We start from the raw sequence: 13,072 nt of genomic DNA on the forward strand, positions 1-13,072 counted from the left end.
AAAGTAATATCAGTAATGTCTACACATTTACTCAACAAAGTAAAAAAAGAAAGAAAGAAATCAGTTAAAGGAAACTGTAGAGGACACCTACTACTTTATCTGAACATACCTTGTTCACTGAGTTGATATTGGCCACTTTCATCTACCACCACTAAGTAAATTGTTATTGGATCAGGTTTTAAAAAACCATCAAACATAGCTTCCCTATAATGGAGAAAAAAAAAAAAATTCTGTGGATCTCGGAGTCACATGTTGAACAGAAAAACTGACCTCCAGAGGGAACACAGTCTAGGCACCGGACAACAGCATCAGCAGTTTTTTAGTCTCTGAAGATGTTGATCTAAATAAATATTTAAAGAAACCTAAAAATCATAACAATAAGGAAAAGCCATTTGCAACAATGCATTTTAACCCTCTGGGGTCTAAGGTGTTTTTGGGGTCCTTGAGATGTTCTGACTAGACCCCGAAGCCGCCGCCAGGCGCCGCCATTTGCGCCATTTAGAATTTCAGCCGCCGCCAGCCAATAATTTCGTAAGCCAAATTGAGCCTCCATCTGATAAAGTTTGGCTGAGCCGGCTAGAATTATTTGCATCAAATAATAATTCTATCACATAGAGACATACACACACGAAATATATAAACAATACACGAGATCTATTTTCCCACTGGATTCATAACAGCACAGTCTTGTGCTCGTTGCTACGATACACAGACTCACAGTGAATTGACGACCAATTAAAATTGCTCGTTTTCCGTACAGAATTAAGAAGCGATGCATTTTTTTCTCGCACTGAGGTGAAATGGCGGAAAGAAGCAAGCAAGGTAATTTTGATCTCACTTCTCACATACTTTCCTAATTCCTACTTACTTTTTTTTTTAACTTAGGCCTACCCAGACTTTTGTTAAATCTTCAGGGCATGGTTGCACAAACACCTGAATCAAAGATTGATGTTATGAACCAAATATTCTGGAACGGAGATATTTATAGCACTGAACGTGATATTACTGCAGTAACAAACCACCGTTTCCACATTGCTAATTCACGACGCATGCTTCAGTGTACATTGAAGTGAAATGTGCAAAACTTTGTCCAAAATAATACTGATAACAGTGTGTGTTTATATTAAGGCGAGACACGGCAGGCAAAAACATCGTTTTTTTTTTACTGGTCAATTTTGAGATTTTTGGATATTTGTCTTCAATAACATGTCTTCTTTCAGACTGTGGTGAAAAAAAGTCCGAAATACACATTTAGGTCTTTATTTTACTACACTTCGTCTGTTTGCGTCTGTAGATTTCTCATAAATTCAACAAAAGTTTGCGTCCTTAATCAACATACTTCTCCGCGATCTCTGCCGTCACCCTCTCATCACATGCACCGTTAGGAAGCTCTCTCTCTCTTCTGTACAATCCTGTTGGATCCAAATATGGTCATTTCCTTTTTATCAGCAACCAATCGTGAAAGTAAAAAGACTGAATGCGCGATCTCATTGGCTGATGATAAATCTTTACAGCCCGTTTTCTCAAAATGACCTTTCTCTCATACTCCAAGTCCGAAATCTCCACTTCAGTAGTACCTAGTTATATTATGAAGACATTTACAGAGGGATTTGTAAATATATTATTCCTATTTTATTCCAAAAAACATGGCGAAAATCATTTTTTTAAGGCTATTGACACAGTATATTCTGATTTACAGGATAACAAAAGTAGATATAAATCCCTCTGTAATTTTTTTCCCATCTAATATGTGAACACAATGAAAAAAAATATTTTTAACCTGGCTTTATCCAATACTCAGATTTCGTTTTTTAAAATATATGCAAATTAGCACATATTTAATTAGATATTGCCTAATTTGCATATCTAAACATTAAATTAAAGAAAACTTGTAATACATTTTTTTCTCATCTTAATGTAAGTAATCAACTGGGAAAGTTTCATGGTGATATCTGCTAGTTAAAATTTTTACCCTATTCACCCGTAGTGTCTCGCCTTAACTATAAAGTTGAACAGCGAATTACTGTACATGTCATAAATATATGCATAACGTTACTCCGTGAAGTTTGACAAGTGTGCATTCTTACACAGCAGCAGGGACATTATTCACTAACGTTACAGTGGCTATTGAATGCGCCTAGCACTAGTATAGCTAATATTACCAAATAGCTCAAGTAGGCTAGTTCTAGTTCTAAATCTTCACTTTAGGTGTTTTGTGCAACCGTTCTTGTAAGTAAGAATGCCTTTTTGTCAGGACTATAATGCCATTTTGTCATTGTGTCAGGACTAGTGTTTTATGGATATTTTTGTTCTCTTTTAGGACGCGGAATTAACAAATATATCAGCACATCACGAACACATCTGCTTAAAGGTGCCCTAGAATGTGAAATTTAATTTATCTTGGCATAGTTAAATAACAAGAGTTCAGTACATGGACATGACATAAAGTGAGTCTCAAACACCATAGTTTTCTCTTTCTTATTTAAATCTCGTTTTTGAAAAACCCCCCTGAAAAACAGGCGAATCTCCACATAACACCAACTGTGACGCAACAGTCGGGATCATTAATATGTACGCCTCCAAAAATTTGCATATGCCAGCCCATGCTCAGTGCCAGGCGAAACTGCGCAGCCGAATCATCAGAAGTTCTGCAGGTGAAGAAACAAGCAGGAGGAGGATCATTGGGAAAATGGCAGATCTATCTATAATCTATCTATCTATCTATAATCGGATACCACTACAGTTTAATTCGAAGTTGTTAGTTTGCTCTGCCCATTTCACCACGGACTGTTTTTCTAACCTGGAACAATATCAAGCAGCCAGGCTTCTCTCAAGGTCTCATACTGACGAAGGGGGCGATTTCAACTAACGTTATATTCCCGCAAGCGGTAAGTAGCCTAGTGATTTTATTAACGATAATTTACACTGTGTTATCTAGATCCAGCGCGATATTGTTTTTTCCTCGAGAGACATCATGGCTTGCAAACGAGCGAACGAAGCATGGCAGTTGCTCAGTGTTTGGATGTACAAATGAACACAAAAATATATTTTTAGCTCCTTCATCCGAGCCTCTGGAGAACCAGTGGGTTATGTGAATGTCTGATGCGTAATTGTTCAAGTTCAGACAGATAATCTTTCTCTCAAAGTCGTTCAACACTGTTTATGCATCAGTAAATCGCATTGCAGTGATAAGATCTTCATTCACGCGATCAACAGGCTGTCATCTGCTCAATGGTCATCACTGCAACCTTTTATTGATGGGAATAGATCTAAATACTTAAAGAAAACTTCTCATGATTCGTTAATCCCGATAGCTGTAATAGAAAAAAACGTATAAAATCTGTAATAGTAAAAGTATTCCAGATAGCTCTACATGTAATGCCAGATATTTCATATGCAAGCATGTCAGCCAATCACAGCAGTGGGCAACAACACTGAAGTCTCACAGCAGACACGCCCTTTCAAACAGAGTGTTCAAATCAGGGGATGAAATCAGGCTAGGAAATATGCCTTTTATTTATAAATTATAACAAATTTTGATCTAAAAAACATACTAACATTATAAGGGCACCCCAGGAAACATCATAAAATAATAAAATAATCACTTCTAGGGCACCTTTAAGGATTCTGGTGTGACATGGAGGCCTCACAGTGTTGATTCTGCTCGTAGCCTTCGTTCACATTTTTTGACATATATGGGCGATCTGTATGTGAACAACAATCGCATTGATGACAAACTCTACTGCAAACTCTGCTTTGAAGCAGAAATGACAAAAGAACATGGAATGCTGTCAAAAGTGTACAGCTTGGGAGAAAAAACATCAAGTGGAAACTTCCTTGCTCATGCCAAAGCTGCACACAAAGAGAGTACAATATTTCTCAAAGAACAATCAAGTAAACTGACTAACTGGATCCAAACTGTGCCGAAAGGAAGCCCAGCTACTTCCCAGTTTGATGTTAATCGCGACATCGTGTTGTGGCTGTGCCAGGACCTGCTCCCTTTTGAATTAATAGAAAAGGAAGGTTTTCAAGCATTCAACAAGAAAAATATTCATCTCAATTTGCCAACCAGCAGAGCCCTTGCAACAACAGCCCTGGCAGATGTCTACATGGGTTTGAAGTCCAAAGTCAAAGAACAACTGGCAGACATTGTCAGTGGTACTATAATGTTAGATGGCTGGACTGATGCTCATCATCGATACCCATATGTTGGTGTGAGAATCTGCACTGTAGATGCGAACTGGAATTTCCTTCTGTTTACACTTTGTGTTAAACCTGTAGAAAATCACACATCAGAAAACCTTCACAGTGTTTGTAAGGGAATTACTTGAAGAATTCCTTCCCAAAGATAAAAATGTGTTGCTCTTTGACACAACAGATGGGGCAGCGAATATGATTAAGTTGTCCCGGTTACTGGGCCATGAGAGAGTAACATGCGTAGCACACTGTTTACACAACTTACTCATAACAGACACTCTTACCAAAATCCCTGAAGCACAAGCCTTAATTTCCCAATGCAAAGATATTGTCAGTGCACTGCACTTCAAGGCACATCTAATAGAGGAATTTGTGTTGGAGCAGAAAGAGGCAGACATATTTGCCAAGATTCAAGACCTGCAGGATGAAATTGATGCAGATTCCAATGATCCTATTGATGAAATGGATGATGCAGAGGATTGACAGCTGGGAACTAAGAAATCAAAACAGGGCTCACAGACACACAAAACACTGAAGACCACAGTGCCAACACGTTGGAACAGTGTCCTCAACATGATCAGAAGCTTAGTCAGTATGGAGACAGAAGTCACTGAAATCCTGAAGAGGATAGGAAAGCCCTTGTTATGCCTCCTACCTGATGACATCAAGCTACTTTGTAACTTAGTTAGCTTTTTGGAAGACTTTGAAAAATTCACTCACATTATAAGTGAAGTCAGTCCAAACCTGAGTGCCATACCACTAATCAGGGCTCGAATCAAGAAAATCTGTGCAGTGGCTCCCAGAGATCCACTACTAATGAAGAGAGTCAAAGAACGAATAGTGAAAAACATGGACAAACGAATCCCCATGTCAGATCTGGTTAGAGCCACCGCAGTGTTTGATCCAGCTGTCAGAGATATCACTATGACGAAAGATGAAAGCAGAGAGCTGCTGCAGAATCTCCATGAGAAACTGAACTCCTCCAGGTGACATTGATATTTCCGTGTACTTGCTAACCACTTACTTTTCTCATGGTTTTGATTTTAACAGCCATTTGCCTTATGCATATATTTCACTTTTCAGATTCAGTTCAACAGTGTTTGGGGTTGGAGATGAGAGGACAACTACTGATGGTGGTTCTGGAGGTCCCTCTGGTGGGAATGGTGACCACGATGGAGATGTGGGAGGAAGTGCGAAACGCCTGCGACTAGAATTATTAGCAGAGGCACAAGAAGATGCAGAAGCTCATTCTTCAAGTTCTATCCTTGACCAAGAGATAGATGCTTTTCTGGCAGTGAGAACAAGAGACCAAGGAGCATTGGGCTTTTGGCGAACCCATAGCAATACTTTCCCCACACTGTCCGCTATGGCCCGGTGCTACCTCTCCATTTCACCAGGTAGTGTGCCGGTGGAATGCATGTTTAGTTCCACTGGCCTACTGCTCAATGGCAAACGATCATCACTTGCTCCTTCAAGGTGTAATATGATAAGCTTCATCCATGATAATGCCAAGTTATTGTATACAACTTAGCCTACATACATTTAGCCTAAACACAACACATTGTAGGCTATTTGAAAATGTTTAGTAGCATAAAGACTACAAAATAAATATGTACATACGTTGTGAAAGTAAAATCTGGTGTTTTCTTTATTACATTATATTGCATTTTGTAGAAATATAGTGTAAGCCATGCATTGCTTGGAAATATTGAGATCTAGTAAATCAGTATAACATAGACATCTGTAGACATGAAGTGGCAGCTTCAGCCATTTGCAGCTATGAAAAGTTTGGCGGCTGCAGCAGCCATTTAGGTTTTGGCTGAGCCGGCTAGCCAGCCAATAACTTCATCAGCCAGCCATTATTCTCAAAACAAATGGCTTCGGGCTCTAGTTCTGACATGCCCTGACATTTGTGCTTTTTTCAGTTGCTTATAAACATATTAATAGCAAAGGTGTAATTACACTCTATTTAGCACAAACAGGGCTACCATAATATGTGAGCAACATGTATGTAAATGTTTGTATTCTTGAGAGAATAATGTTTATGCATGGTTATTGAAAAAACTAAGAATTAAAGTTTCTGAAATAAGGCCACAAAACACATACTAAATATGTGTCCACAAGACTTCTGAATAATGGGTGTTGTCGCTTAGAGTTTTTTCTTCAAAATGATGTGAAAATCACCCTGCCTAATCATTCACATAAAACAATACATTGATTTAAATTTTGTAAGGCACGTTTTGTTTGGAAAGGGAATATGCGTGTGGAAAAATGGTCAGGTGGTACAGCGATCACATGGTACAAGTCGGAGCTCTCAGAAAATTCCACGTTTACAAGTTGTTGTTATGAATAACCTCTTACACCGAAACTCTACAGGAAGTGGATGGCATAAATCTGCGTAGAATATGAAGAGACACAGCACACACAGACACGGGGCATGTCTAGAAATGGAAACTGAATTACAATTGCTGATTGACTTGCGATGCGGATCCAAGTAATTATGACTAACAACAATGTTTCAAGCAACTAGGAAATACAGCCATTCTTATATCAACACCACTTTAAAAAAAAAATATATATATATATAAAAAAAATTAAAAATAATAATATAATAATATATATATATATATATATTGATGATGAACAGATAGAATTTAGGCTGAAACATTTTTTATTCAAAAGGGGAATATAGAGCCATAAAAACACTTGAATCTATAAATCAATGAAATCAAAATTTTGTATCAAAATCATACATCTAAAACATAAGTTATCTATGCGAACAGTGCGATGTATCTCACTATACATCGCCAGGCGTGATAGACTTTGGAAGCACCAATTACACCACAGCTCACAGTTACAATCACAGCTCATGATAAGGAGCCCACCCCCTCTCTATATATACAGCTATGAAACCCAAAACGGCATTCTAAGCACGCTCTTCCCCTGTGTTATGCGAGTAGGGAAGCTTGGTCAGATACCTTGCTCTGTTCCCAGAGAACCGGGGTTACGCAAGTGACCTAACGTTCTCTTTCAACCGCTATTTCAGGCCATACAGTTGATGGGGCTCTAGCGCTTTGGATAGTGTTTATAACCTTCTGCGGAAGCCCGAATGTGTTAAAATTGAACCCTGAACGGGCGTAGACACAAAGATCGACTTGTTCTGAGTGTGGGTAAAATATTTGCCAGTGCAGTGTGTCTGACAGTGCAGGTCCAGCTGGACAATCTCTGCCAGCCACAGCCTCCCCGGCCAACGAGGGGCTATCAGAAGGATAGATCATTAGTTTTCTCTAACTCTGTCCAGAGTGGGAGAAATTAGACTCAGCGGTGGGAATGCATAGCAACACGTTCGGCCACAAATGTGCCAGCTCATCCACACCCAAAGGCACATTTTCATCCCTGAAAGAGAAACATACAGCGGACACTTTGCGTTTGCCTGCAAGGCGAAGAGCTCTACGGCAGCCCTGCCGCCCATCCCCAAAGTTGATTCTGGACCCCAGATTCGTGAGATGAGACATGAGCATCTCTATGTCCAAGAGAATGCTCAAGTCAGCCAAAAAAAATTTGTCAATTACTCCATTTTTAAAATAGTTGCTGTTTCGATAGAATTATATATAAGATCATGTTACTTAAGATGCCACACAATTTTGCCAGTTCTTATCTTTCTAGTATGCTGGTATTTTATAATCCATCTTAAGATAATGGCGACAGAGTATTCTCATGTCGGAACCAAACTTTGGAATGAACTCCCACTTTCTGTAAAGTCAGTAAAGTCACTACCGAAATTTAAGGCCATGTTAAAAGCACATCTATTAAGACTTCCTGGGCATCTTCATGATGGGTGTTTGATCATTACCTTGTCTATGTTTTTTTTTTTCTTCTCTGTACTGTTATTTGTGTTTAGTTATTGTGAACCACTTTGGGCAACAGCTGTTGCAATATAAAATGAAACTCTTCAGGCAAATTAATAAAAAAGTAAAATAAAGAGACTTAAAGTATGATATTTATTTGTTAAACAGGAAAAACATCCCTTACATCAGTGGTAAAAATCAACACCGTTAACTGCATGCATGGCCACATTCTTCATGACCAGGAGGACCCCCTCTTAGGGCCAGGACATTGGCCATCAGGGTGAGTTTTCTGACAGTTTTCAGCACATACTGCAGGCTTTTCTGGTTCAGACGCAGGCATCACTGGAGGACCCCCCTCAGGGCCAGGACATTGGCCATCAGGGTGAGTTTTCTGACAGTTTTCAGCACATACTGCAGGCTTTTCTGGTTCAGACGCAGGCGTCACTGGAGGACCCCCCTCAGGGCCAGGACATTGGCCATCAGGGTGAGTTTTCTGACAGTTTTCAGCACATACTGCAGGCTTTTCTGGTTCAGACACAGGCGTCACTGGAGGACCCCCCTTAGGGCCAGAACATGGGGCATCAGGGTGAGTTTTTTGGCAGTTTTCAGCACACACTGCAGGCTTTGCTGGTTCAGCTGCAGGCTTCTCTGCATGGATTCAGATAGTCAGCTTTAGTCAGTCCGTTTAACAACATTCAGTCTTAGATGTACAGCACAAAACACGCAAAGCATGAACAGCAAGTTGTACATACAGAAAGAATTTTATGTTAATTATTATCTATTAAATTTGTAAAGCAGTCCTGTGCTTGAAACTGTGCTATCGGCTCAATACACGGTGAACGATAAAATAAGTCCAACTGAAATAACGAGAAGGCTGACTCAAACACTAATCGAACATAAATACCTGTAAATGGAGCCATACACTGACGTCCACATCCATTGCTGCAGCATTTCTCATGTTTCGGACAGTCACTATCATAGGAACACAACTCAGCACACTTTCCTCCTCCAGATTTTGTGCTTGGACACTGTCCTGGCTTTTCTGTGATAGAGACACATGACAGAAACATACAGTAATGAGACTTTCAGCATTCAGTGATATGAAAAGAGTGGTCAAAGATCAGAGTAGGTTTTACAAGAAAATACTAGTTCAGTCTTTCTACTTTATAGTTTCACATTCAGTTCAGTTTAATTAACAATGTCCTCCAGAGCAGTCTCGATTACAAGTACATCCTCCACAGCACGACCGTCAGCTTTACCAGACACCACATGAGTGTTGTTGTAATAGTTTCAGTATTTATAAGTCAGGGGTTTCGCAGTGTGCGTCTCAAACTTGAAAATATTCATACATTTATCAGCTTCAAATCAAGTAAAAATACCATTTATAACTAAACTGACAATTAGTTTCAAAGACACAGAGTGCCATTACAACCTACCCCACTACTGGTGAGGTGTGTTATAGAAGCACAATGCAGAAAGAAGACATCCATCAATATGTTGTTCATAAGTTTACTATTACAACTAATTGTACTGTACATCATATTTTGTAAGGCATTTATTTATGCATTTCTTCGGGTGATGTAATGAAGCTAAAAGATCTTCTCACCTATGACTCCAGCATGGTTTGTGCTCAAACATGCAGACAGACACAATAAAACAACACTCAACGAGCAGTACACTCGAGCTATCATCCTCTCGACCTGTGATCTCACAATCAACTCTACTGGAAAACACGCTTAATTAGTCAGTCAGTAGGAACAGCGAGGCACACAAAACTACACTGAAAACATGTGCTGCTGAATCCCTTAACATAAATTGCTGTCCAAAGAATTATAGATCCAAGGAAGTCTGGGTAACTCCAACCCTGATGAAACTCACCTGCGTGTAGCTTTCTAGTAGCCTAATCTTGAAGACCTTGATTAGCTTGTTCAGGTGTGTTTGATTAGGTTTGGAGGAGTGGAGCACTGCGGTCACCCAGATGACATAATTAGAAGATTGAGTGTTTCTATGGCAACATTATCAATGACAAAATGGTCAGGTGGTACAGCGATCACATGGTACAAGTCGGAGCTCTCAGAAAATTCCACGTTTACAAGTTGTTGTTATGAATAACCTCTTACACCATGCCAATAAAATGGAAAAGAAGAAGAAGAAGAAGAACCTCTTACACCTAAACTCTACAGGAAGTGGATCTCTACTGGCATAAATCTGCATAGAATATGAAGAGACACAGCACACACAGACACAGGGGCATGTCTAGAAATGGAAACTGAATTACAATTGCTGATTGACTTGCGATGCGGATCCAAGTAATTATGACTAACAACAATGTTTCAAGCAACTAGGGAATACAGCCATTCTTATATCAACGCCACTTTTTTTATATATATATATATATATATTGATGATGAACAGATAGAATTTAGGCTGAAACATTTTTTATTGAGTTAACATTAGGGGAATACAGGGCCATAAAAACACTTGAATCTATAAAACAATGAAATCAAAATTTTATATCAAAATCATACATCTAAAACATAAGTTATCTTTTTCAACAGCCTGTATGTCTTAACAGCTTTACAATTGTCCTCTATTGAGGTTAGGGAATTGTAAAAGATCTTTAAAGCTACTGTATTACAGTTCTTCAGTCAAGAGTAGTGAGTGATTTTATCTTTTGTTGTTTTATTAACATTAAAGGGATAGTTCACCTAAAAATGAAAATTCTGTCATCATTTACTCACTCTCAAGTTGTTTTAAACCTGATACTTATGTTGAACATAAAAGTTTTTGACGAATGCGGGCAACAGTTGCTGGTCCTCAATGACTTATAAAAGTTTTTTTTTTTTCGTACTATGGAAGTCATTGGGGACCAGCAAATGTTAATACCCAGATTCTTCAAAATATCTTCCTTTGAGTTAAGCACAAGAAAGAAATTAATACAGGCTTGGAACAACATGAGAGTGAGTAAATCATGACAAATTATTTTGGGGTGAACTATCCCTTTAAGGACAAGCGACAGCATGTCTACTAGGTGCTGTCACTTTGAGATTTTCTCTCAACTGTTTTCGTTCACTTTAGACATAACCAACTGTGTTTATGTAAACCTTGTGTGTATTTAGCAGTATTAGCACAAGCAGAAAGATAAAGTCCAGTTTGGCGCTGTTTGACAGTGCGCGCGCGCTTCGGGTGTACGCACTCAGAAAAAGTGCATCATGTCAGAACAGAACGCCACTGAAATGTTTACCCGGAAAAGCTTTAAAGCAAATAATGATCTTTTGTGATTGTTAATAAGTGCAGTGTCCTGTGAGTGTTAGGCTCAATCCCAATTCACCCCTTGCCCCTACCCCTTGGCCCTACCCCTCCGTTTGCGCGTTCCCGTGAAGGGGTAGGGTTGTCTCGATTCTCTTCTGGTTGGAGGGGTAGGGGTAAGGGGAAGGGCCAGATAGCCCTTGAAACGAAGATTTTTCGGGACCACACTTCAAACGAAGGGGTATGAGAAATGTACCTGCATACACCGGCTACAGCGGCAACATGACTGCCAATAAACATTTTCTTTATGTCACATTCAATCTTGTGTTCATATTTACGGTCATGTTCTTCAAAGAAACGGTTGCAAAAAAATCGCTAAAGTTCGTTAACAATATGACACGTGTAAAAAGCAAAAGTTTGAAGCGAAGTGGACGCGCGAATGAGGTGAATTCGCGCCCACCGCGCCGCGCTAAACACCTCATTCGCGCCGCAAGACCTCCAGACGCACGTAAACGCGTCTTAACATTGAAATCACTCGCGCCAGACACTCTATTCGCGTTTGGTGTGAACGCAGCATTAGGCGTCGAAGATATCGTCATCTCCGTTGTTTTCTGCGAACTTCAGAAGAAAAATGCAAAAAAAAAATTTGCTATAACCCACGCAAGACTACAGCTGACGACGGCATCTTGGAAGTTTATGATAAACATTGGCGCATCTCCTGTGACGTAGGCGCTAGCAACGACGTATAATGACCATAGACTGTAAAAAATATGGACAAAGCGTCTGTGACGTCACCCATAGACTTTCTGAAGAACGGGTTTGAAGCCGTTTATGGGGGGTATGGGCGGCGCCATCTTGGAAAATCTTGGGAAACCCTAACCCCGCCCACCTTCTGACGCAGCGCGCGTCACTCAGCTCGCTCTGCTACTCCGGTTATCTCTGTGTATATTTTAGGCAACGAAATATGTTATAAAACACCATACTAACTCTTTTCGTTTTCATTTAAAGAAATCTTAAACATTATAGCCACACAAATGTGGTTCAGGCGACGCGTATTGATTATATTCACTGCACATAACGTTTGCCTATTTATAACAAAACGAAATATAAAACACAAACCTGCCTCTTTTCGTTTTAAATATAATATAAAAATATTAAACATTTTAATATGGTCCAGGCAATATGTGCATTTGTACTAAACAACAGATGTTGCAGTAAACAACATTACAGATCATCTTCGTTGTATTAAAATTTAAAATGACAAAACTCAACCCAGTCTCTTTTTGTTAAATTTCAGTTTTATCAATATTAGCTATTATAAAAGTATAAGTAAAAGGTAAAGTTACAATAAGCTATACAAATAAAGCAAACAATTCAGTCAAACATAAAAAGTTAAATATAGCTTATAAAGTTATGAAACTTCCCCTCAGCCAAAACGATTGCCCACGAGACCAAAAATCGCCCGTTAGATATAGACAAGACGAATTATATCTCATGTTTAACCACTACAGAGACGCCAGAGTCAGCGGCAAACCTCAAAACGTCTAGCCGATGAAAGGCTGCTCCAGGCGGGGTACATCGCGCCGAGCGCCCGGTCATCGCTGGATCTCACAACTGGATACAATTTTCATAAATCTTTATAAATAAACCACAGATTTGAGCTTTAAACAACTACATTCTCGCCTGAAAAACTCTTAAAACTACATTTCATGATACAGAAACAGTAGTATTATATGTCAACTGTATTAAAAAATGGCGCTTCTTATGTTGTCATTCTG

At 39.3% G+C, this 13,072-nt stretch overlaps 1 protein-coding gene across 1 annotated transcript; it reads right to left on the reverse strand.

Annotated features, from left to right (window-relative positions):
• Nucleotides 1–8,204: 8,204 nt before the first annotated feature.
• On the reverse strand, nucleotides 8,205–9,793 carry LOC309505071 (uncharacterized protein). Its single transcript, XM_082178455.1, has 3 exons — nucleotides 9,652–9,793; nucleotides 8,950–9,087; nucleotides 8,205–8,693 (listed from the first exon to the last, which is right to left on the reverse strand). Exons 1-3 carry the CDS (start codon nucleotides 9,734–9,736, stop codon nucleotides 8,278–8,280), a joined length of 639 nt encoding a protein of 212 aa, XP_082034581.1. The 5' UTR covers nucleotides 9,737–9,793; the 3' UTR covers nucleotides 8,205–8,277.
• Between the last annotated feature and the right edge of the window lie 3,279 nt (nucleotides 9,794–13,072).

This window comes from Leuciscus leuciscus, assembly GCF_965113295.1.
Source record: "Leuciscus leuciscus genome assembly, chromosome: 8".
Classification (NCBI taxonomy): Eukaryota; Metazoa; Chordata; class Actinopteri; order Cypriniformes; family Leuciscidae; genus Leuciscus; species Leuciscus leuciscus.